Source organism: Pristis pectinata, chromosome 7 (assembly GCF_009764475.1).
Source record: "Pristis pectinata isolate sPriPec2 chromosome 7, sPriPec2.1.pri, whole genome shotgun sequence".
Lineage (NCBI taxonomy): Eukaryota > Metazoa > Chordata > Chondrichthyes > Rhinopristiformes > Pristidae > Pristis > Pristis pectinata.
The window spans coordinates 52,714,431-52,738,024 of record NC_067411.1 but is presented as its reverse complement, the minus strand read 5'-3'; the positions used below and the strand labels follow the sequence as shown (position 1 = coordinate 52,738,024).

At 44.0% G+C, this 23,594-nt stretch overlaps 1 protein-coding gene across 5 annotated transcripts in view; it reads left to right on the top strand.

Moving 5' to 3' along the window:
* The window catches only part of tek (TEK tyrosine kinase, endothelial), a 152,192-nt gene that overhangs the window by 64,209 nt on the left and 64,389 nt on the right, over positions 1-23,594 (top strand). For all 5 annotated transcript variants that reach the window (XM_052020713.1, XM_052020717.1, XM_052020716.1 and 2 more), the window contains 4 exons: positions 961-1,114; positions 8,059-8,220; positions 13,672-13,812; positions 22,221-22,508. In XM_052020713.1, coding sequence (XP_051876673.1) covers positions 961-1,114; positions 8,059-8,220; positions 13,672-13,812; positions 22,221-22,508 — 745 coding nt within the window. The remainder of the gene's footprint in view (positions 1-960; positions 1,115-8,058; positions 8,221-13,671; positions 13,813-22,220; positions 22,509-23,594) is intronic.

The following is a 23,594-nucleotide window of genomic DNA, read 5'->3' as shown; positions in this document are numbered from 1 at the left end:
TTGGATCAGCTCTCATTCTTCAAAACTCCAGAGAGTATAAGTGAAGATTCTTAATCTGTCCTCATATGACAAAGCTGCCAACCCCACAATTAATATGGTGAACCTCTGCTGCACTCCCTCCATCACATGTGTGTCTTCTTTAGGTAGGAAGATCAGACCTGTGCACAATATTCCAGGTGCTATCTCACCATGGCCCTATATAATTGGATCAAGATGTTTCTAGTCTTGCGTTCAAATCCTCTTACATTAAAAGCCAACATATGATTTGCCTTCCTAATTGTTTCCTGAACCTGCAGCTTAACATTCAGTGATTCATACTCGAGCCTTGGTATCTTTAACAAATTTGGGTATAATAAACCTGATATCACCATCCAAATTATTAATATAGAGGGTGAACAGCTGTGAACCACCCTTAGTTATAGATTCCAGCATTTATCCTACTATTTATATTAAGCTAATTGGTCTATAATTCCTTGCGTTTCCTTCCTTCCTTTCATCAAAAGTACGGTTGTATTCCCTACTTCTGATCTGTGGCAACCGTTCTAATATGTATAGAATCTTGAAACATGTGCATGTGAACCTGCATTTAGACATTTTGAACATGTGCATCCAGCTGTCTCCATTGCTGCCTCCTTCAAAACCTAGAATACAAGTAATCAGGTCCTGGGATTTTTTGCTTTTCAGTTCCATTAATTTTTGCAATGCTCCCTTTTAACAGATGCTAATTTTTTTCAGGTCTCATTCACTCTAGGCCTGTAGATCTCCACAATTTCCAGAAGGCTCTTAATATATTCAATAGAACTTTATGCTGATAAAAGTTAAAGAAACTGCAGATATTGAACCAGATTATGCCTTGTTTCATTTTGGCTGAAATTTTTGTTCAGTGAATGTACAAGAATGATGTTTTATCTGCCATATTATTCCCTCATGCTGTTTATTCCTTTTTCATTTCCCATCTAGCTGACATCCACAAGGACTGTAAAGCACCCAATCAATCACACCGTAAGCACATTCAAAGTGGCAGAAATGTCCCCATCAGATTCAGGAGAATGGATCTGTCGTGTTAAAACTCCTGCTGGCATTGCTGTGAGGTCATTCAATGTCTCTGTGAAAGGTAAGTTTTTATTATATTAATATTTACAGTCCAGGAACAGGCCATTCATCCTTGCATATCAAAATCTCTGTTTATCCCTTGCATGAACTCTTCCCACCTGACTCACATTGAGCCTATCAGTATATCCTACTATCACTCTGCATCACCATCTAGTTTCTCAAGAATTCCTCAATGGATTTATTAGTCACATTCTAAAATTGGTGGCCTTTCATGTTAATATTCTAGGATATGTTTATTATCTGCAGTAAGTGCTGGAGGCTGGAGGAACTTCGGCTCAGAATTGATGAGCTGGAGTCGCAGCTTCAAACACTGCGAAGCATCAGGGAGGGAAAGAGTTATGTAGATGCTGTAAATTGGGAGACAGTCACCCCCCCCCCCCCCCCCCTTAGAGCAGGTACTTCTAGGATCCAGGAGGCAGATAGAAGGGTGACTGTCAGGGGAGAGAAAAAGGGAACAGGCAGATAGTGCAGAGGACCTCGGAGGCTGTTCCCCTCAGTAACAGGTCTTCCACTTTGGACGCTGTTGAGGGGGATGACCTACAGGGATCAAGCAGCAGTAGCTAGGTCTCTGGCACTGGGACTGGTCCTGCTGCTCAGAAGGGAGGGGAGGAGAAGAGGAGGGCAATAGTGATAGGGGACTCGATAGTCAGGGAAACAGATAGGAGGTTCTGTGGAAGTGAGCATGAATCCTGGATGGTATGTTGCCTCCCAGGTGCCAGAGTCCAGGATGTCTCTGATCGGGTCCACAGCATTCTTGAGTGGGAGGGAGAACAGCCAGAAGTCATGGTACATGTTGGTACCAACGACATAGGTAGGAAGAGGGATGAGGTCCTGAAAAGTGAGTTTAGGGAGCTAGGTAGAAGGCTAAAGAACAGGACCTCAAAGGTAGCAATCTCAGGATTGCTGCCAGTGCCACGTGATAGTGAAGGTAAGAATAGGAGGAGATGGCAGTTGAATGCATGGCTGAGGAGTTGGTGCAGGGGGCAAAGATTTAGATTTTTGGATAATTGGGATGTCTTCTGGGGAAGGTAGGACCTGTACAGAGTGGACGGGTTACACCAGAACCCGAGGGAGACCAATATCCTTGCAGGCAGGTTTGCTAGTGTGGTCAGAGGAAGCAGTGCATGGGGAAAAGTCAGATCTAACATATAGAGAGGCTTTGAGGAAGGAGAAGCAGAGTATAAGGTATAAACGTAGAAAGCTGGATGGGCTAAAATTGCATTTACTTAAATGCAAGAAGTATCAGAAATAAGGGGGATGAACTGAGAGCTTGGATAAGTGCATGGGACTATGATATTGTGGCTCTTGCAGAGACTTGGCTGTCACCAGGGCAGGAATGGATACTGAATATTCCTGGATTTCAATATTTTAAAAGGGATGGGGGGGGGAGGAAGAAGAGGAGGAGGGGTGGCATTACTGGTCAGGGATACTATTACAGCTGCAGAAGGATCCTCTCTAGAGTCAGTATGGGTGGAAGTTAGGAACAAGAAAGGAGCATTTACTCTTCTGGGAGTATTCTATAGGCCCCCAGGTAGCAGCAGGGATACTGAGTAGCAGATTGGGAGGCAGATTTTGGAAGGTGCAAGAATAACAGGGTTGTTATCATGGGAGACTTCAACTTCCCAAATATTGATTGGCACCGGCTTAGTACCAAAGGTTTAGACGGGGTAGAGTTTATTAAGTGTGTTCAGGACGGATTCCTGTCACAGTATGTTGGGAATGCCATATTAGATAAGGTAATGAACTGGGTCAGGTGACAGATCTCTCATTGGGTGAGCATCTGGGGGACAGTGACCACCGCTCAATAACCCTTAGCATTGTCATGGACAAGGATAGGAGCAGAGAGGACAGGAAGATATTTAATTGAGGAAGGACAAATTAGGAGGCTATAAGGCTAGAACTTGCGAGAGTAAATTGGGACGACATTTTTGAAGGGAAATGTACTATGGAGATGTGGTCGTTGTTCAGGGATCTCTTGCAGGATGTTAGGGATAAATTTGTCCTGGTGAGGCAGAGAAAGAATGGCGGGGTGAAGGAACCATGAGTGACAAGAGAGGTGGAACAACTAGTTAGGAAGAAGAAGGCAGCATACTTAAGGTGCAGGCAGCAAGGATCAGATATAGGGCTCATGAGGAATATAGGGTAGCAAGGAAGGAACTTAAGAAGGGGACATGAATAAGGCCTTGGCGAGTAGGGTTAAGGAAAATCCCAAGGCTTTTTTCACTTATGTGAAGAGCAGAAGGATGACGAGAGTAAAGGTAGGACCGATTAAAGACAAAGGTGGGAAGATGTGCCTGGAAGCTGTGGAAGTGGGTGAGGTTCTCAATGAATACTTCTCTTCAGTATTCACCAAGGAGGGGGGCCTTGATGACGCTGAGGATAGTATTGGTCAAGTTAATGTTCTAGAGCATGTAGATATCAAGAGAGAGGATATGTTGGAGCTGTTAGAAAATATTAGGACAGATAAGTCCCCAGGGCCTGACGGAATATTCCCCAGGCTGCTCGCGAGGCGAGGGAGGAGATTGCTGAACAATGAGTCCTCATTGTCCACGGGAATGGTACTGGAGGATTGGAGGGTGGCAAATGTTGTCCCCTTATTCAAGAAAGGTAGTAGGGATAGTCCAGGGAATTACAGACCAGTGAGCTTTACGTCTTTGGTGGGCAAGCTGTTGGAAAGAGTTCTTAGAGATAGGATCCATGAGCATTTAGAGAATCATGGACTGATTAGGGACAGCCAGCATGGCTTTGTGAAGGGAAGATCATGTCTCACAAGCCTGATAGGATTCTTTGAGGAGGTGACCATGCAAATTGATGAGGGTAGTGCAGTAGATGTGGTCTACATGGATTTTAGTAAGGCAGTTGACAAGGTTCCACATGGTAGGCTTCTTCAGAAGGTCAGAGGGCATGGTATCCAGGGAGGCTTGGCTGTGTGGATTCAAAATTGGCTTGCCTGTAGAAAGCAGAGGGTTGTGGTGGAAGGAGTGCATTCAGACTGAAGGGCTGTGACTAGCGATCTCCCACAAGGATCGGTTCTGGGACCTCTACTTTTCGTAATATTTATTAATGACTTGAATGAGGGGGGTAGAAGGGTGGGTTAGGAAGTATGCAGACGACACAAAGGTCGGTGGTGGTGTGGATAGTGTGGAGAACTGTCGAAGATTGCAGAGGAATATTGATAGGATGCAGAGCTGGGCTGAGAAGTGGCAGATGGAGTTCAATCCAGAGAAGTGTGAGGTTGGTACACTTTGGAAGGACAAACTCCAAGGCAGAGTACAAAGTCAATGGCAGGATTCTGGGCAGCGTGGAGGAGCAGAGGGATCTGGGGGTTCATATCCACAGATCCCTGAAAGTTGCCTCACAGGTGGATAGGGTAGTTCAGAAAGCTGTGGGATGTTAGCTTTCATAAGTCATGGGATCGTGGGATCAAGTTTAAGAGCCGCGAGGTAATGATGCAGCTCGACAAAACTCTGGTTAGACCACACTTGGAGTACTGTGCCCAGTTCTGGTTGCCTCATTATAGGAAGGATGTGGAAGCGTTGGAAAGGGTGCAGAGGAGATTTACCAGGATACTGCCTGGATTAGAGAGTATGGATTATGAGGAGAGACTAAGGGAGCTAGGGCTTTACTCTTTGGAGTGATGGAGGATGAGGGGAGACATGATAGAGGTGCACAAAATATTAAGAGGAATAGATAGAGTAGACAGCCAGCGCCTCTTTCCCAGGGCACCAATGCTCAATGTAAGAGAGCATGGCTTTAAAGTAATGGGTGGGAAGTTCAAGGGAGATATCAGAGGGAGGTTTTTTACCCAGAGAGAGGTTGGGGCATGGAATGCGCTGACTGGGGTAGTGGTGGAGGCAGGTATGTTGGTCAAGTTCAAGAGATTGTTAGATAAGCATATGGAGGAATTTAAAATAGAGGGATATGTGGGAGGAAAGGGTTAGATAGACTTAGGCGTGGTTTAAAGGTCGGCACAACATTGTGGGCCGAAGGGCCTGTATTGTGCCGTACTGTTCTATGGTTCTATGGTTCTCTGGTTCAAGAAGGAGGGGGTACTGGGTCTCTTGAACATTAAGTGGGATTAAAGGGGTGGCACGGTAGCGTAGCGGTTAACTTGATGCTATTACAGCACCAGTGATCGGGGTTCGATTCCTGTCGCTGTCTGTAAGGAGTTCGTACGTTCCCCCATGTCTGCGTGGGTTTCCTCCGGGTGCTCTGGTTTCCTCCCACATTCTAAAGACGTACAGGTAGGTTAATATGGGGGTGTAAAATGGGCAGCATGGACTTGTTGGACTGAAAGGGCCTGTTACCAGGCTGAAAATAAAATTTAAATTTAAAGAAGTCTCCAAGGCCTGATGGGATCTATCCCAGGTTATTGAGAGAGACGAGAGGAGATTTCCTTGACAGAGATTACGCATTTGGAAAAGCATGGGTTTATTAGGAATAGTCAGTATAGCTTTGTTTGGGGCAGGTCATATCTTACCAACTTGATTAAGTTTTTGAGGCATTGACAAAGATGATTTATGAGGACCGTGCAGTGGATGTTGTCTACATGGACTTTAGTAAGGCATTTGACAAGGTCCTTCATGGTAGGCTGATCCAGGAGATTAAGACACTTGGGATCCATGGTGGGCTTAATAGATTGGATTCAAAATTGGCTTGGCCATAGAAAACAGAGGGTAGTGGTGGAAGGGTGTTTCTCTGACTGGAGGTCTATGGCCAGTGGTGTTCCATGGGGATCAGTGCTGGGGCCTCAGTTGTTTACAATATATATAAATGACTTGGACAAAAATGTAGGTGGGCTGATTACTAAGTTCATAGACAATGCAAAAATTAGTGGAGTTTTGGATAGTGAAGAAGTGCGTTAAAGGATACACCAGGATGTGGATCAGTTGAAGATATTCATGGAGAAATGGCAGATGGAGTTTAATTCAGACAAATGTGAGGTGTTGCACGTTGGGAGGTCAAATGTAAGAGGGACGTAAATGGCAGGATCCTTTGGAGCATTGATGTACAGAGGAATCTTAGGGTCCAAGTCCATTGCTCCCTGAAAGTGGGAACACAAGTAGATCAGGTGGTGAAGAAGGCTTATGGCATGCTTGTCTGCATCAGTATTAAGCTTAAAAGTCCGGAAGTCATGTTGCAGCTCTATAAAATGTTGACTCAACCACATTTGCAGTATTGTGCACAGGAAGGATATGGAGAGGGTGCAGAAGAGGTTAACCAGGATGTTACCTGGATTAGAAGGCATTAGCTATAAGGAGAGATTGAACAAATTTGGATTGTTTTCTCTGGGGCATCAGAGGCTGAGGGGAGACCTGATAGAAGTTTATAAAATTATGAGAGGGTTGATAGTCAGAGTCTTTTTCCCAGGGTGGAAATTTCAAATAGTAGAAGGCATAGGTTTAAGATGAGAAGGGCAACATTTAAAGCAGGTATGCCAGGCAACATCTTTTACACAAAGAATTGTAGGTACCTGGAACACGCTGCCAGGGAGTGTGGCGGAAGCAGATACAGTAGTGATATTTAAGAAGCATTTAGACAAGCACATGAACAGATAGGGAATGGGGGGATATGGATCGTGTGCAAGCTGATGGGTTCAGTTTAATTTGGCATCATGGTTGTCCCAGACCTCATGGCCTGAAGGGTCTGTTCCTGTTCCATACTGTTCTATGTACATTTCCTACTCTCAAAATTGAAAGCATCTTCATCTCGACTATACCAAACATTTTATAGAATTTTATCAGATCACTAAATAATCTTTTCTAAAGAAAAGACCCCCCCACTCTGTTCAATCTTAGTGATGCTTGAAACCTATTTTTTCTAGTACTATCCTTGTCAATCTTATTTTATCTTCTCCTATGGCCAGAATTGTGCATGATATTCTGAATGTGACTGGGGTCATCAATCAGTCTTGACATACACAGTGGCTGCATTGGATGTAATGAAGTCACGCCGCATGATACTGCTATCATAAAGAGTTCGTTTCAGGGCCAGTGAGGAGGTACTAAATAACTGAATCATCAACTGCTGCATTCACTCTCCCACATTCAAACTTCCTAAAATTAACGTAAAGCCCATGAAAATATTATGGGCAATGGAAGGAAGAGTGGGAATGTGTCTAAATATCTAAAAAATCTTTTAGCAGTGGAAATGATATAACAAATCCTCTGATGCAAATATCCAGTTCTCCCCTTATGATAATGCATTTGCCACACTGTAAGATTCAGTGAGAAACTTCACAAATTTCACTCAGCCACTGCATGTAGAGTGGCACAGTGCATGCACATAAAGGTGAGGAAGTGGAGAGTGAAGAAGTTAAGGAATGCTAAGGGGGGGGGGGGGGGGGTTGTTGCCTAGGAGAGGATGCAGAGGAGATTTGCCAGGATGTTGCTTGGAATAGAGCATTTCAGTTATGAGGTGAGACTGGATAGACTGGTTTGCTTTTCCTTGGAGCAGAGGAAACTGAGGGGGGACCTGATAAAGGTATACAAAACTAAAGGGGGCATAGATAGGGTAGAACGTAAAGAAACTTTTCCCTATAGCAGAGGTGTTTAAAAGCAGTGTGTATAGGTTAGGATAAGAGGTAAAAATTCTAGAGGGGAACTGAGGAAGAAATTTTCATGCAGAGGATGATTTAATCTGGAAAACACTGCCTTAGTGAGTGATGGAGGCAGAGACTCTTGCAGCACTTAAGACTCTCTGACCATTATTGTTCATTAATGGTTTTCTTTGTTCAGTTGCACTTGCTTCTGGCAGTTTGCAAATTTGGATTCTGCTCATTCATTTCAAACAATGCTCCCTGGAATGAGATATCATACCTACTGTAGCTTAATCATCTGAAGCTGTCAAATATTCTGTAGATGACCAGATATTTCTAGTGCATACTGCTGGTCTTCCCACTGACAGGGAGAAGGTGGCCCTAAAAGATGTGCTTCTTTTCAACAGTTCCACCTTCACCGCAGACTCCTCCAACCAAAGCCAAGAGTGGCACACGATATATTATTGTTAATGCTAATGTTAAGCCGCACATTGGAGATGGACCAATCATCCAGACCAAGCTCTTGTATAAACCTACTGGAGCACTACAATCATGGTCAACAGTTGAAGGTGAGGATGCATTTCCACATAATCTCATTTTGTTTGGAAGACTTGCAAGTATTACAATTGTGGCAAAGTAGGCAGTGCATTGCAATGGGAATACATTGAGTTAAGTCAGAGATCTGTCCAGGCTATATCTACTATTTTGATGTTGTGAGAGTGTCAGGACACAGAAGTTCTGACTGAAAAGAAGATTGAGACAAGAAGTTTGAGAGAGCCAGGGTGATAAAACTGGGAACAAGAGAGACTCGGAACACTGAAGTTCAGAGTGGCAGAGAGACAAGGCACTATGATTTATGAATGAATGTCATTTTACTGGGACTGGTTGTGAAGGTGTCTCTGGCACAGAGACTGGCAATGAGATAAGATTCATCAAGGCAGAGAGACTGACTTGAGAGAGAGTCAGGTCACAGAGACTGGGAGTGAGAAAGTGTCATAGACCAGAGATTGTGAGTGAGTGATAGTTAAGACGCTGAGACTGGGAATGTGAGTGAGTCTGGGCCTTGGGCCCAACTCATCCATGCCAACCAAAATTCCCATCTGCCTGCATTTGGCCCATGTCCGTGTAAACTTTTCCTATCCATGTACCTGTCTAAATATCTTTTAAGTGTTATAATTGTACCTAAATCTACCAAATCCTCTGGCAGCTTGTTCCATCTTCCCACCACCCTCTGTATGACAAACTTGCCCTTCAGATCCCCATTAAATCTTTGCACTTTCACCTTAAACCTCTGCCCTCTGGTTTTAAATGCTCTTACCCTGGGAAAAGACTGTGGCTACCTATGCTATGAATATCTCTCATTATTTTATAAACCTCTATATGGTCACCCTTTGGTATCCTTCACTCCAGGGATAAAAGTCCCAGCCTGTCCAATCTCTCCTTATAACTTAGGCCTTCCATTCTAGGAAATATCCTTGTGAATCTTTTCTGCACCTTCTCTGGCTTAATCACATCCTTCCTATAGTTGGGCGGCGAGAACTGCGCATAATACTCCAAGTGTGGTCCTAAACAACGATTTTGCACAACTTAATTGATAGAGTTATACCACAGAGAAACAGACCGGACAGCCCAAATCATCCACGCTGACCAAGGTGCCTTCCTGAGCTAATCCAGACTCCTCTAAACCTTTCCCATCCATGAACCTGTCCAAAAGTCTTTTAAACATTGTAATTGTACTTGTCTCTCCCACTTTCTCTGGCAACTCATTCCATGCGTCCACCCTCTGTGTGAAAAAGTTGCCACTCAGTCCCCTTTTAAATCATTTTCCTCTTACCTCGTTTAAGATTCCCTTACCTTGGGGAAAAAAGACTATGGACCCTTATGATTTTATAAACCTCTATGAGATCACCCCTCAGTCTCATTTACTCAGAAAAAGCATTCCCAGCCTATCCACTCTCTCGTCATAACTCAAGCCCTCCAGCCCCAGCAACTTCCTTGTGAATCTTTTCTGCACCCTCTTTAGCTTCATCACAACTGTAACATAACGACCCAACTTCAATGCTCAATGCCTCAGATCATGAAGGCAAGCACACCATAAGCCATCTTCAACATTCTGTCTAAGTGTGTTGCCACAATCAGGGAACAATGTACTTATACCCCAAGGTCTCTCTGTTCTACAAAACACTCCAGGGCTCTGCCATTCAGTGTGCATGCCCTGACCTGGTTTAACTTTCCCAAATGCATCACCTTGCTCTTGTCTGAGTAAAATTCCATTAGCCATTCCCTTGCCCACTTTCTCAGTTGATCTAGATCCTGTTGTAGCCTTAGACAACCTCCTTCACTGTCCACTGTTCCATTAATTTTGGTGTCATCTGCAAACTTACTGATCATGCCACCTACACTCTCTTCCAAATCATTAATATATATGATGAATAATGAAGGACTCAGCACCAGTCCCTGTGGCATACCACTGATTACAGATCTTCCAATTGAAAAACAATCCTCCACCACCACTCTCTGCCTCCTACCAGGCCAATTTTGTATGCAGTTTGGTTTCTCACCCTGGCTCCCATGTATTCGAACATTCTATAATTTCCTTGCTAAGGTCCATATGGACAATGTCCACTGCTGTGCCCTTGTCAATCCTCTTGGTCATCTCCTCAAAATCTCAATCAAATTTGTGAGACATGATCTCCCATGAAAAAAGCCACGCTGACAATTTCTAATCAGTCCTTGCCTTTCAAAATGCAAGTAAATCTTATCCCTCAGGGTCCTTTCCAGTAACTTTCCCACCACCGATGTGAGGCTCACCAGCCTGTAGTTCCCCGGCTTGTCCTTGCAGCCCTTCTTGAATAAAGGCACATGATTAGCCATCCTCCAGTTTTCAAGTACCTCACCCATGGCTAATGAAGAATACAAAAATCTCTGTGAGGGCCCCAGCAATCTTCTCCCTTGCTTCCCCCAGTGTCTTAGAATACAGAGACACAAGAGACCACAGATGCCATACGCTGGAGCAAAAATAAAACTGCTGGAGGAACTTAGTGTCATAGAGTCATACAGCACAGAAACAGGCCCTTCAGCCCAATGGCTCCATGCCGACCAAGATGCCCATCCAACCTAGTCTCATTTGCTTGCATTTGGCCCATATCCTTCTAAACCTTTCCTACTCCTGTACGTATCCAACTGTTTTTTTAAAAGTTGTTATTGTACCTACCTCAACCACTTCCTCTAGCAGCTCATTGCATATATGCACCACTGTGTAAAAAAGGAAGTTGCCCTTCAAGTTCCTATTAAATCTTTCCCCTCTCACCTTAAACCTATGTCTACTAGTTCTTGATTTCCCAACCCTGGGAAAAAAATTGAGTGTATTCACCCCATCTATGCCCCTCATGATTTTACACACCTCTATAAGATGACCTCTCAGTCTCCTATGCTCCAAGGAATAAAATCCTAACCTGTCCAACGTCTCCCTATAACTCAGCCCCTTGAATCCTGGCATCAGCCTTGTAAATCTTTTCTGCACTCTTTCCAGTTTAATAACATCTTTACTATAGCAGGGTGACCAAAATTGAACACAATACTCCAGTTGCGGCCTCACCAGCATCTTGTACAACTGCACCATTACGTCCCGAGCAAAGGAGGATGAGAGGTGACTTGATAGAGGTGTACAAGACGATAAGAGGCATAGATCAAGTGGACAGTCAGAGACATTTTCCCAGGGCAAAAACGGATCATGAGGGGGCATAATTTTAAGGTGATTGGAGGAAGGTATGGGGGGATGTCAGAGGCATGTTTTTTACACAGGGAAAGGTGGGTGCGTGGAACATACTGCTGGCAGAGGTGGTGGAGGCAGATACATTAAGGACATTTAAGAGACATAGATAGACACATGAATGATAGAAAAATGGAGGGCTATGTGGGAGGGAAGGGCTAGATAGATCTCAGAGCAGGATAAAATGTCAGCACAACATCATGGGCTGAAGGGTCTGTACTGTGCTGTAGTATTCTATGTTCTATGCTGACTAAATTCACCACCTCTCTCATCATCCAAAGTTCCCTTACCTTGCCATCCTTGTCCTTCTTTCTTACTGAAACATACTTGTCCTGTACTCTGTGTAGTTGGTCTTTAAGCACCTTCCACATGTCAGATGTGGATTTGCCCAAAAACCATTGTTCCCAATTAACTTTCCCTAGTTCCTGCCTAATACTCTCGTAATCTGCCCTCCCCCAATTTAATACTATCCTGCAAGATCCGTATTTATCGTCATTCACAGCTATCTTAAAACTTGAGGAGTTGTGATCACTGTCCCCTCAATGTTCCTGCACTGAAAGGTCAGTCACCTGGCCAGACTGATTTCCCAACACAAGGTCCTGTATGGCCTCTCCTCGCATTGAGCTATCGATATACTAATTTAAGAAACCCTCTTGGATGACCTAACAAATTCTACACCACCTAACCCTCTTGCACTAAGGAGGTCCCAGTCTATATTGGGGTAGTTGAAGTCACCCACTATGACAACACTGTTGTTGTTGCATCTTTCCCTAATCTGCCTGCATATCTGTTCTTCAACATCTGGGTGGCTGTTGTGGGGTCTATAGTGTAATCCCATCAGAATGATTGCACCTTTCTTATTTTTGAGTTCTACGCATATCACAAGATCACAAGACAAAGGAGCAGAAGTAGGCCATTCGGCCCATCGAGTCTGCTCCACCACTTCACTATGAGCTAAACTATTCTCCCATCTAGCCCCAATTACCGTCCTTCTCCCCATATCCCTTCATACCCTAACTGATTAGTTACCTGTCAATCTCCGCCTTAAACACCCCCAATGATCGGCCTCCACAGCTGTACTTGGCAACAAATTCCATGAATCCACTCAGTGGATGAGCCCTCCATTATGTTCCCTCTGAGTGCAGCTGTACATATTGCCCCTGATTAATAGTCCAACGTCCCCCTACCAACTCTTACCTCCCCCTCTATCTTTTCTCAAACATCAAAACCCTGAAACATTAAGCATCCAGTCCTGTCCATCTCTGAACCAAGTCTCTGTAATGGCTACAATGTCACAGTTCCATGTATTAAAATATACTTTTAGTTCATCTCCTTTACCATTAATATTCCTTACATTAAAATAAACACATTTCAACCGTTTCATCCCATTTTGTATATTACCTTGCTCCTTCTTCACTGTCCTTCCTTACAGACTTATCGGTCATGACATCTACCTTCCATTCAGTCCCTCTACTTTCTGACCTGGTGCTTTGGTTTCCATTCAACTCTGTATCAACTTCCAGCCTCCCATCTGCCTCAGTCCTGCTTTGGATCCCACCCCCCCGCCAATCTAATTTAAACCCTCCCTTGTAGCGCTGGCAAATCTGCCCACCAGGATGTTGGTTCCCCTCCAGTTCAGGTGCAACCTATCCCTCTTGTACAGGTCAGCTCTGTGCCAGATGAAATCCCAACGATCCAAAAATCTGAATCCTTGCCCCTGCACTGACTCTTCAATTACGCATTAATCTGCCTTATCCTCCTATTCTGACCCTCACTAGCATGTGGCACAGGGAGTAATCCAGAGATTACACTCTCAAAGTCTTGCTTTTTAACCTCCTTCCTAAATTCCTAAATTTAATCCTCAAAATAGCCACTATTGTTATGTAGGAATGGAGACAGCTAATATCTACACAGCAAGCTACCACAGCATCATTGAAATCAAATGAGTGCATCTGGAAAGGTGATGATGAACCAAGAGTCATCAAGAACCATCAAGATGGCTTGGAACTGGGAGGTGCTGGAACTTCTGTGCAATTTCTGCCTTTGAACTTATAATTGGAAGAAATTGTGCATTTAGTGATGAAACAGAACAATGGAAGAAAAGCTTATTGCTGGTTCTGTGAATCTGCTTGGCTGGGCTGTGGTGTTGAGGATGTTTAATGTTGCAGAGATTCAGGTTGCCAACACTGTTGTTTCAGTGAAATGCTGGAAAGACTGAAATTCTTTTCCATGGTCTTTTTCTTTTCAGTAACAGATGCATCAGATGTGGTGAAACTGGATAATTTGCAACCAATGTGCCAGTATAATGTATGCGTACAATTGAGCCGACCAGGAGACAGAGGAGAGGGACACCCTGGCCCGGTGGCAAGTTTCTGGACTGATTGCCCAAGTAAAAGAACACAGCTGTTTGATTGTGAATCATACTGATATGTACTTTGTACAGTTTTATGCAAAAATTTGGACAAACTTAATGGAACTTTATTGCACCAGCTCCTTTGGGTCACCAAACCTCCAGGTGGAATATCTAGGGATCAGAGATGAATTTCCCAGGTGCACTTGAGAGCAACAACAATTATAAATATGACCAGATAGGACAGTTGGGGATAGTTGGCTTGTACATGCTTCTGACCACAGTTGGCAATTCTAGCTGTCCTTTAGGAACTTGGGAACAAGGAGTACAAAAATGAAAATGGCAGTTTTTAAACTGGATTTACATTTTCTATGTTTCTCTTGATTCATCTCTAATTCCCAGAGATTCCAGGTGGAGGAGTGATGACCAAAAGAAGCTGGTGTGATAAAGATCTATTATATTTGTCTAGATGTTTGCATAGAGCTGTACATTTCTCTTGTAAAGGAACAGGTGCTTTTAAAAGAAAAGAAATTCAAATGTCCCTTTTATACTTCTAATAGATCACCAGTAAAATGATTTTGCAAAAGGTTTTGTGATAATTTTGAAGATTAGTCTACTTGAACTAGTTTTGGAGCCTTTGCTTAAAATTTAACTTGGAGTTATAGAGTCTTTCAGCATGGAAACAGGCCCTTTGGCCCAACTTGCCCAGCGAGCCAGTCCCATCTGCCCATGTTTGGTTCATAGCCCACTAAACCTCTCCTATCCATGTACTTATCTAGATGGTTTGTAAATGTTGCTAATATGCCTGCCTCAACCACTATTTCTGTCAGCTCATTCCAAATACACATAATCTGCATGAAGAAGTTGCCCCTGATGCCCTTTTTAAATCTCTTGTCTCTGATCTTAAACCTATGCCCTCTTGTTTTTAGCACCTCCTCTCTGGAAGAAAGACTATGTGCTTTCACCCTGTCTATGCCCCTCATGATCAGGTCACCTCTCAATTTACTTTCTAGGGAATAAAGTCTTAGTCCATGCAACCTCCCCTTGTAACTTAAGCCCCCGAGTCCAGGCAAAATCCTTTCTGCACTCTTTCTCATTTAATGACATCTTTTCAATAACAGGGTGATCAAAACTGTACACAATACTCCAAGTGAGGCCTCACCAACTACTTCCCAGCTTCTGTACTCAATGCCCCATCAGACGAAGTCCAGCATGGCAAAGCCTTCTTCATCACCCTATCTGCCTGAGATGCCACTTTCAGTGAACTATGCATTTGGACTCTCAGATCCCTCTGTTCCCTAATACTTCCCAGGGCCCCACCATTCACTGTATAAGTCCTACACTGGCTTGATCTCCCAAAATGCAACACCTCATATTTGTCTGGGTTGAGAGCTATTTGCCAGTCCTCAGCCTACATACCCAGCTGATCAAGATCCCCGTCGCGTATAGTGATAGGAAACTCAGTAGTTAGGGGGACAGAAAGGAGATTCTGTGGCCACAAAAGAGACTCTAGGATAATGTGTTATGTCCCTGGTGCCAGGGTCAAGGATGCCTCTGAGCAGTTGCAGAACATTCTCAAGGTGAGCAGCTAGAAGTTAAGTTGGTGCAAGGGACACTGATTCAGATTTGTAGACCATTGGAATTTCTCTGGGACAGCGGTGACCCGAGGGACTGGACTGAACTGGAGGGGGACCAATATCCTAGTGGGCAGACTTACTAGTGCTACTACATAGGGTTTAAACTAGTTCAGCAGTGGGGTTGGATCCAAAACAGAATTGAGGCAGATGGGAGGCTGGAAGTTGAGCTAGAATTCAATGACAGTAAGGTCAATATATATGACAGACAGCAGCATGGCAGGGAGCAAGGAAAGACTGCTGGATTAAATTGCATTTATTTCAATATAAGAGACCTGACAGGTAAGGCAGATGAACTCAAGGCATGTATAGCTACATTGGACTGGGATATTATAGCTATTACAGAAACATGGCTAAGGGAGGGACAGGACTGGCAGCTAAATTCTCCAGGGCACAGGTGCTATAGGCAGGGTAGAGGTGGAGGAAAGAGAGGAGGGGAGTTCCATTTCTAATTAAGGAAAACATCGTGGCAGTAGTCCAAGATGAAGTTACTGAGGGATCGTCCAGTGAGGCTTTATGGGTGGAGCTGAGAAATGAGAAGGGGATGATCACCTTGTTGGGATTGTACTGTAGGCCCCCGAAAAGTCAATGGGAATTAGAGGAATAAATATGCAGGGAGATTGCAAAAAGTTGCAAGAATAATAAGGGTGTCATAGTAGGGGATTTTAACTTCCCTAATATAGGCTGGGACTGCCATAGGGCTAAGGGCTTAGATGGGGTGGAATTTATTAAGAGATTTCAGGAAAGAAGGGGACATGAAAAGGCTTTAGCGAGTAGGGTTAAGGAGAATCCCAAGGCATTTTTCTCATACATCAAGGGCAGAAGGGTGATGAGAGTAAAGGTAGGTCCGATTAGAGACAAAGGTGGGAAGATGTGCCTGGAAGCTGTGGAAGTAGGTGAGGTTCTCAATGAATACTTCTCTTCAGTATTCACCAAGGAGAGGGGTCTTGATGACACTGAAGACAGTATTGGTAAGGTTAATGTTCTAGAGCATGTAGATATCAAGAGAGAGGATGTGTTGGCGCTGTTAGAAAATATTAGGACAGATAATTCCCCGGGGCCTGATGGAATATTCCCCAGGCAGCCTTGCGATGCGAGGGAAGAGATTGCTGAAATGTTGGCTAGGATCTTTGAGTCTTCGTTGTCCACGTGAATGGTACCGGAGGATTGGAGGGTGGCAAATGTTGTCCCCTTATTCAAGAAAGGTAGTAGGGATAGTCCAGGGAATTACAGACCACCTTATGTCTGTGGTGGGCAAGCTGTTAGAAAGGATTCTAAGAGATAGGATCTATGAGCATTTAGAGAATCATGGACTAATTAGGGACAACCAGCATGGCTTTGTGAAGGGAAGATCTTGCCTCACAAGCCTGATAGAGTTCTTTGAGGAGGTGACCAGGAAGATTAATGAGGGTAGTGCAGTAGATGTGGTCTACATGGATTTTAGTAAGGCAGTTGACAAGGCTCCACATGGTAGGCTTCTTGTGAAGGTCAGAGGCCAAGGAATCCAGGGAGGCTTGGCCGTGTGGATTCAGAATTGACTTGCCTGTAGAAAGCAGAGGGTTGTAGTGGAGGGAGTGCATTCAGATTGGAGGGCTGTGACTACAGGGATCGGTTCTGGGACCTCTACTTTTCGTGATATTTATAAATCACTTGGATGAGGGGATGGAAGGGTGGTTAGCAAGTTTGCAGATGACACAAAGGTCGGTGGTCCAAGGTGGAGTACAAGGTTAATGGCAGGATTCTGGGAGAGTGGAGGAGCAGAGGGATCTGGGGGTTCATATCCACAGATCACTGAAAGTTGCCTCACAGGTGGGTAGGGTAGTTAAGAAAGCTTGTGGGATGTTTGCTTTCATAAGTCGTGGGACTGAGTTTAAGAGCCGCGAGGTAATGATGCAGCTGTACCAAACTCTGGTTAGACCACACTTAGAGTATTGTGTCCAATTCGGGTTGCCTCATTATAGGAAGGATGTGGAAGCACTGGAAAGGGTGCAGAGGAGGTTTGCCAGGATGCTGCCTGGATTAGAGAGTATGGATTATGAGGAGAGACTAAAGGAGCTAGGGCTTTACTCATTGGAGAAAAGGAGGATGGGGGGAGACATGATAGAGGTGTACAAAATATTAAGAGGAATAGATTGAGTGGACAGCCAGCACCTCTTTTCCAGGGCACCGATGCTCAATACAAGAGGGCATTGTTTTAAGGTAATGGGTGGGAAGTTCAAGGGAGATATCAGAGGAAGGTTTTTTACTCAGAGAGTGGTTGGGGCATGGAATGCGCTGCCTGGGGTGGTGGTGTAGGCTGATACATTGGTCAAGTTCAAGAGATTGTTAGATAAGCATATGGAGGAATTTAAAATAGAGGGATATGTGGGAGGAAGGGGTTAGCTAGTCTTAGGTGTGGTTTAAAGGTCGGCACAACATGGTGGGCCGAAGGGCCTGTATTGTGCTGTATTGTTCTATGGTTCTATGGTTCTATGGAAGGTTTCCTCACACCATATATTGAAATCCCTAACACGGAGAAGGCTAAGCTTGACCTACTCTTAGGAAATGGGGAAGGACAAGTGACTGAAGTGTCAGTGAGGGAGCACTTTGGGACCAGTGACCATAGTTCTATTAATTTTAAATTAGTTATGGAAAGGAACAGATCTGATCCACAAGCTAAAGTTCTAAATTGGGGCAAGACAAATTTTGATGGCATTCAACAGGAACTTGCAAAAGTTGGCTGGAGTAGCTTGTTTGTAGCCAAAGGGATGTCTGGCTAGTGGAATGCTTTTAGAAGTGAGATATCCAGGACTCAAGGTCTGCATGTTCCTGTTTGAGCGAAGGGCAAGGCTGGCAGGGAACCCTGGATGACGAGTTGGGTTGAGTTGGGAAGTCATGTTGTAGCTGTATAAAGCTTTTTTAGGTCACATTTGGAGTACTGTGTACTGTCACCGCATTACAGGAAGGATGTGGAGGCTTTGGAGAGAGTAGAAGAGGTTCACTAGGCTGTTGCCTGGATTAGAGAATAGAGGGTGGACCAACTTAGATTGTTTTCTCTGGAGTGCCAGAGGTTGAGGGGTGATCTGATAGAAGTTTATAACATTTTGAGAGGCATAGATAGGATAGATAATTAGAGTCTTTTCCTTTGGGTGGAAATGCCAAATACTAGAGGGCATAGCTTTAATGTGAGAGGAGGAATGTTTAAAGGAGATTTAGGAGGCAAATTTTTTCCACATGTGCCTTGAACACGCTGCCAGGGGAGCTTGTGGAAGCAACATTTAAGAGGCATTTATACAGACATGTGAACAGGCAGGGAAAAGAAGAATATGGATCTTTGCAGGCAGATGGGTTTAGTTTGACATTTTTGACACAGGAATCGTGGGCTGGAGGGCCTGTTCCTGTGTGTGCCATGTTCTATGAAATATTCTATCCCAGGCAGCATTTTAATGGATCTCCTTTTCACCTTCTCCATTGTAATCACACCCTTTCTATTATGTTGCAACAAGAACTACACGTAGCTGTGGGCTAACCAATGTTTTATAAAGTACTACCATAACTTCTCTGCTCTTATATTCCATGCCACGGCTAATGAAGGCAAGTATCTGAGATGCCATCTTCAACATCCTATCTACCTTTACTGTCATCTTCAAGGATCATTGGATTTGTGCATCATGCTGTTCTTCAATAATCACTGGGACCCCACCATTCATTGTGTATATCCCACCCTTAGTACTCCTTCCAAAATGCATCACCTCTTTCAATATTACGAAAGAGGAGATATTGGCAGTCCTGAGGCGCATAAAGATGAATAAAACCCTGGGGCCTGACCAAGGGTACCCTGGGGCCTGACCAAGGGTACCCTTGGATGTTGTGGGAAGCAATGGAAGAAATTGCTGGGGCGCTAGCATAAATTTTTGCATCTTCCTTAGCTGCAGATGAGGGACCAGAAGACTGGAAGGTGGTGATTGTTGTGCCTTTATTTAAAAAGGGCTGTAAGGACAAGCCAGGGAACTACAGGGTTGTGAGCCTAACATCAGTCGTGGGAAAGTTACTGGAGGGGATTCTGAGAGATATGAGCTATTGACATTTTGGAAAGGCAAGGGTTGATTAGGGATAGTCAATGTGGCTTTGTGCATGGGAAATCATGTCTCACAAATTTGACTGAGCTTTTTGAAGAGGTGACTAAGAGGAGTGATGAAGGCAGGGTGGTAGACATTGTATACATGAACTTTAGCAAGACTTCTGACAAGGTCCCGCATGGTAGACTGGTCCGGAAGGTAAAATTGTGTGGGGTCTCGGGTGAGCTAGTCAATTGGGTACAAAATTAGTTTGGTCAGAGGGGAGTCAGAGGGTGGCAGTGAAGGGTTGTTTCTCAGATTGGAGGCCTGTGACCAGTGATGTGTCACAGGGATTAGTGTTGTTTGTCATATATATTAACTATTTGGAATATAATGTAAGTGTCATGATTACTAAGTTTATGGATGACACCAAAATTGGTGGCGTTGTGGACAGTGAAGAAGGTTTTCTAAGGTTACAAGAGGATCTAGATCAACTGGGAAAATAGACAACAGAATGGCAAATGGAATTACACTCAGATAAGTGATCATTTTGGAAGGTTAAACCAGGGCAGGTCTTGAACAGTACCCTGGGCAGTGTTGTAGAACAGAGAGACTCAGGGGTACCTAGCATAATTCCCTGAAAATGGTGACACAGGTAGACAGTGTGGCGAAGAAGGCGTATAGCATGCTTGCTTTCATCGGAAAGGGTATTAAATCTAAGGCTGATGACATCATGTTACAGCTGTATAGGACATTTGTGAGACTGCACCTGAAATATTGTGTGCAGTTCTGGTCACTGTACTGTAAAAAGGATGTGATTAAGCAAGAGACGGTGCAGAAAAGGTTATAAGGATGCTGCCGGGACTGGGCAGCTTGAGTCAAGAGGAGCAACTGGATAGGCTGGGACTATTTTCTCTGGAGCAAAGGAGGCTGAGGGATGACCTTATAGAGATTTAGAAAATCATAAGGGGCATAGATGCGGTGGATGGTCATCATCTTTTTCCCAGGGTAGGGGAATCTAAAATTAGAGGGCATGGGTTTAAGGTGAGAGGGGAAAGATTTAAAGGGGACCTGAGGAGTAAGTTTCTCACACAGAAGGTAGTGGTTATATGGAACAAGCTACCAGAGGAAGTGGTGGAATTACAATGTTTAAAAGACATTTGGACAAGTTCATGGATAGGAAAGGTTTACAGGGATATGAGCCAAATGCAGACAAATGGGACTAGCTCAGGAAGGCACCTTGGTCAGAATGGACAAGTTGGATGAAGAGCTTGTTTCCTTGGTGTACTACTCTACAACTCTATGTTGTCAGGACTAGACGGCCTGAGTTACAGGGAGAGGTTGGCCCGGCTAGGTCTTTATTCCTTGGAACATAGGACAATGCGGGGTGATGTTATAGAAATATTTAAAATTATGAGAGACATAGATAACAGTCTTTTCCCTGGGCTAGGGGAGTCCAAAACTAGGGGGCATGGATTTGGGATGAGAGGGGAAAGATTTAAAAGGGACCTGAGGGGCAACTTTTTCACGCAGAGGGTGGTGAGTATGTGGAATGAGCTGCCAGAGGAAGTAGTTGAGACAGGTACAATAGTATCATTTAAGAAACATTTGGATAGTTACATGGAGGGGCGGGGCTTAGAGGGATATGGGCCAAATGCAGGAAATTGGGACTAGATGGGTGGGCACCATGGTCAACATGGGTTTGTTGAGGTCTGTATCTGTGCTGTATTGCCCTATGACTCTATTACTCAATCACTCTGACTCAAATTTATTAGCATTGAATTCCACCTGCCATTGCTCTGCCCATCTTACCAACTGATCCTGTATCCAAGGTCCTGCAACCTCATTTTCAATATCACCCCCAATTTCTGTGACATCTGTGCACTTATTAGTCATACTTCCTACATTCATATCTATATTGTTAATGTAATCGATAAGAGGTGGCTGTGGAGAAAGTAGATGCTCCAGTTATCATCTTTCTAGGTTCTGTAGATTCTCGAATGTTCCCATGGATTGGAGACTAGTGAATGTGACCCCACTCCCATAGGTAAAGAGTGAGTGGGAAAATAGAGAATCAATGACCTATGATCCCAACTTCAGTAATAGGAAAATGTTTCAGTCTATAACTGAGAGCTTAATCCAACTGACCAGAAATGAAAAGCGTGTTTGGCTGATCTATTGGAGTTCTTTGAGGATGTGCCCAGTAGAGTTAGGTGAGGTGTATGAAGATTTTCAGAACTCCTTCAATGTAGTCCCATATAGCAGATTGCTGGTTGAGATTAGGGCACATGGAAGTGGGCTAATGTACTTGCATGGATTGGGAACTGGTAATTAGAAAGAAAGCAAAAAGTCGGAATGAACAGATCCTTCTCAGATTGGCAGGCTATGCCCCATGTAGTATGGCAGGGATTGGTCCTTGGCTCCAGCATTTTGCAATCAAAGTCAATCATTTGGCTGAAGGGAATAAATATCACATTTCCAAGTTTGCGCAATGCAGGAAATTAAATGTGAATGTGAGTAATGATATAGATCAAAAGAGGCTTCAAGGAGATGTAAACAAACTGCATGAGGGGTCAACAATACAATGTGAATCAAAATGTGGAAGGAGATTTAACTGTAAATGGGGACACCGAACCTTTACACCAGACTGGATGGGCTATACCAGTGACCTTTCTGTGATTATGTGATTCATTCTTGGTTTAAAGGATACAGTGAGTGTTCTGAGCTGAGCAGTCAATAACGGTATCTATTCTTCTTCAATATGTGTGCAATACAGATCTTCCTGCCCCAATGGGCTTCAAAATTTTGCCCAAAAGTCAAACCTCTCTCAGGTTGACATGGCAGCCGATCTCCACAGTTCTGGAGGAAAGCATCTATCACATCGAGTGCCACAGTACCAATAACAGCCAGGGTCCGCCCACTATCCTGGAGGTCCCCGGCAACCTCTCCAGCCTTGATATTGAAGGTCTACAGCCCAAGCAACAGTACCAGTGTCGTGTATGGGCACAAAGCAAGTTATTCGGGGAATGGTGTAACATGGTGACCTCATGGACATACAGCAATAGTAAGTTCTTCCCTCTTCGTGACAGTTCACATTTATTGATGCAATCTAGTCAAACAAGGCTTGTGGGATTTGATTGATGGATTAGATATGGAAGTGGTGGGAGTGGTAGAACAAGAGGAAGAGGGTAGTGGTGTGGGGTATGAATGGAACCATCTTTATGCCCACTATGAATGCATCCATGGGGAATTCAGAAGAAATCTAATTCTGAGGTTGATGAGAGTGCAGAACTTGCCCTCACATTTGTCAAGAACCTGGAAAAACACAGCAGGCAGAAACAGAACAGCAAGACCTGGTGGTAGGGTCATATGATGAGGAAGGATGGTAGTTATATAAAAAGAAAACACTACTTGAGGCCAATGAAGTCCCCTTACAGATGGACTATAGGGAATGTAGAAATATCAGAGGAATTAAACAATTACTTCACATCTGTCTTCATGGAAGAAGACACAATATTTAAAACATAGAACAGTACAGACCAACAACTGGCCCTTCAGCCAATGATGCCTATGCCAACCATGATGCCATTTGAAACTCCACTCCCTGCCTGTTCATGTACCTATCTAAATGTCTCTTAAACATTGCTGTCATATCTGCTTCTACATCCTCCCCTAGCAGCACATTCCAGCCACCTATTGCTCTCTGTGTAAAAAAAACTTGCCTTTAAACTTTCCCCCCTCACCTTAAAGCTATGCCATCTAGTATTTGACAGTTCCACCATGGAAAAAGACTGTGCCTCTCATTATTTTATATACTTTTATCAGGTTGCCCCTCATCCTCCAATGGCCCAGAGAAAACAATACAAGTTTGTGCAGCCTCTTCTTAGAGCTAAAATTCTCTTATCCAGGCAACATCCTGGTGAACCTTTTCTGCATCCACTCCAGAGCCTCCACATCCTTCCTATATTCCAGTCCTCAGCCCACATACCCAGCTGATCAAGATCCCCCTGTAATTTTTCATAACCTTCTACACTGTCTATAACACCAAATATTTTAGTATCATCTGCAAACTTAATAACCAAACCTTGTGCATTCACATCCAAATCACTTACATAAATTACAAACAACAAAGGTCTCAGCACCAACCCCT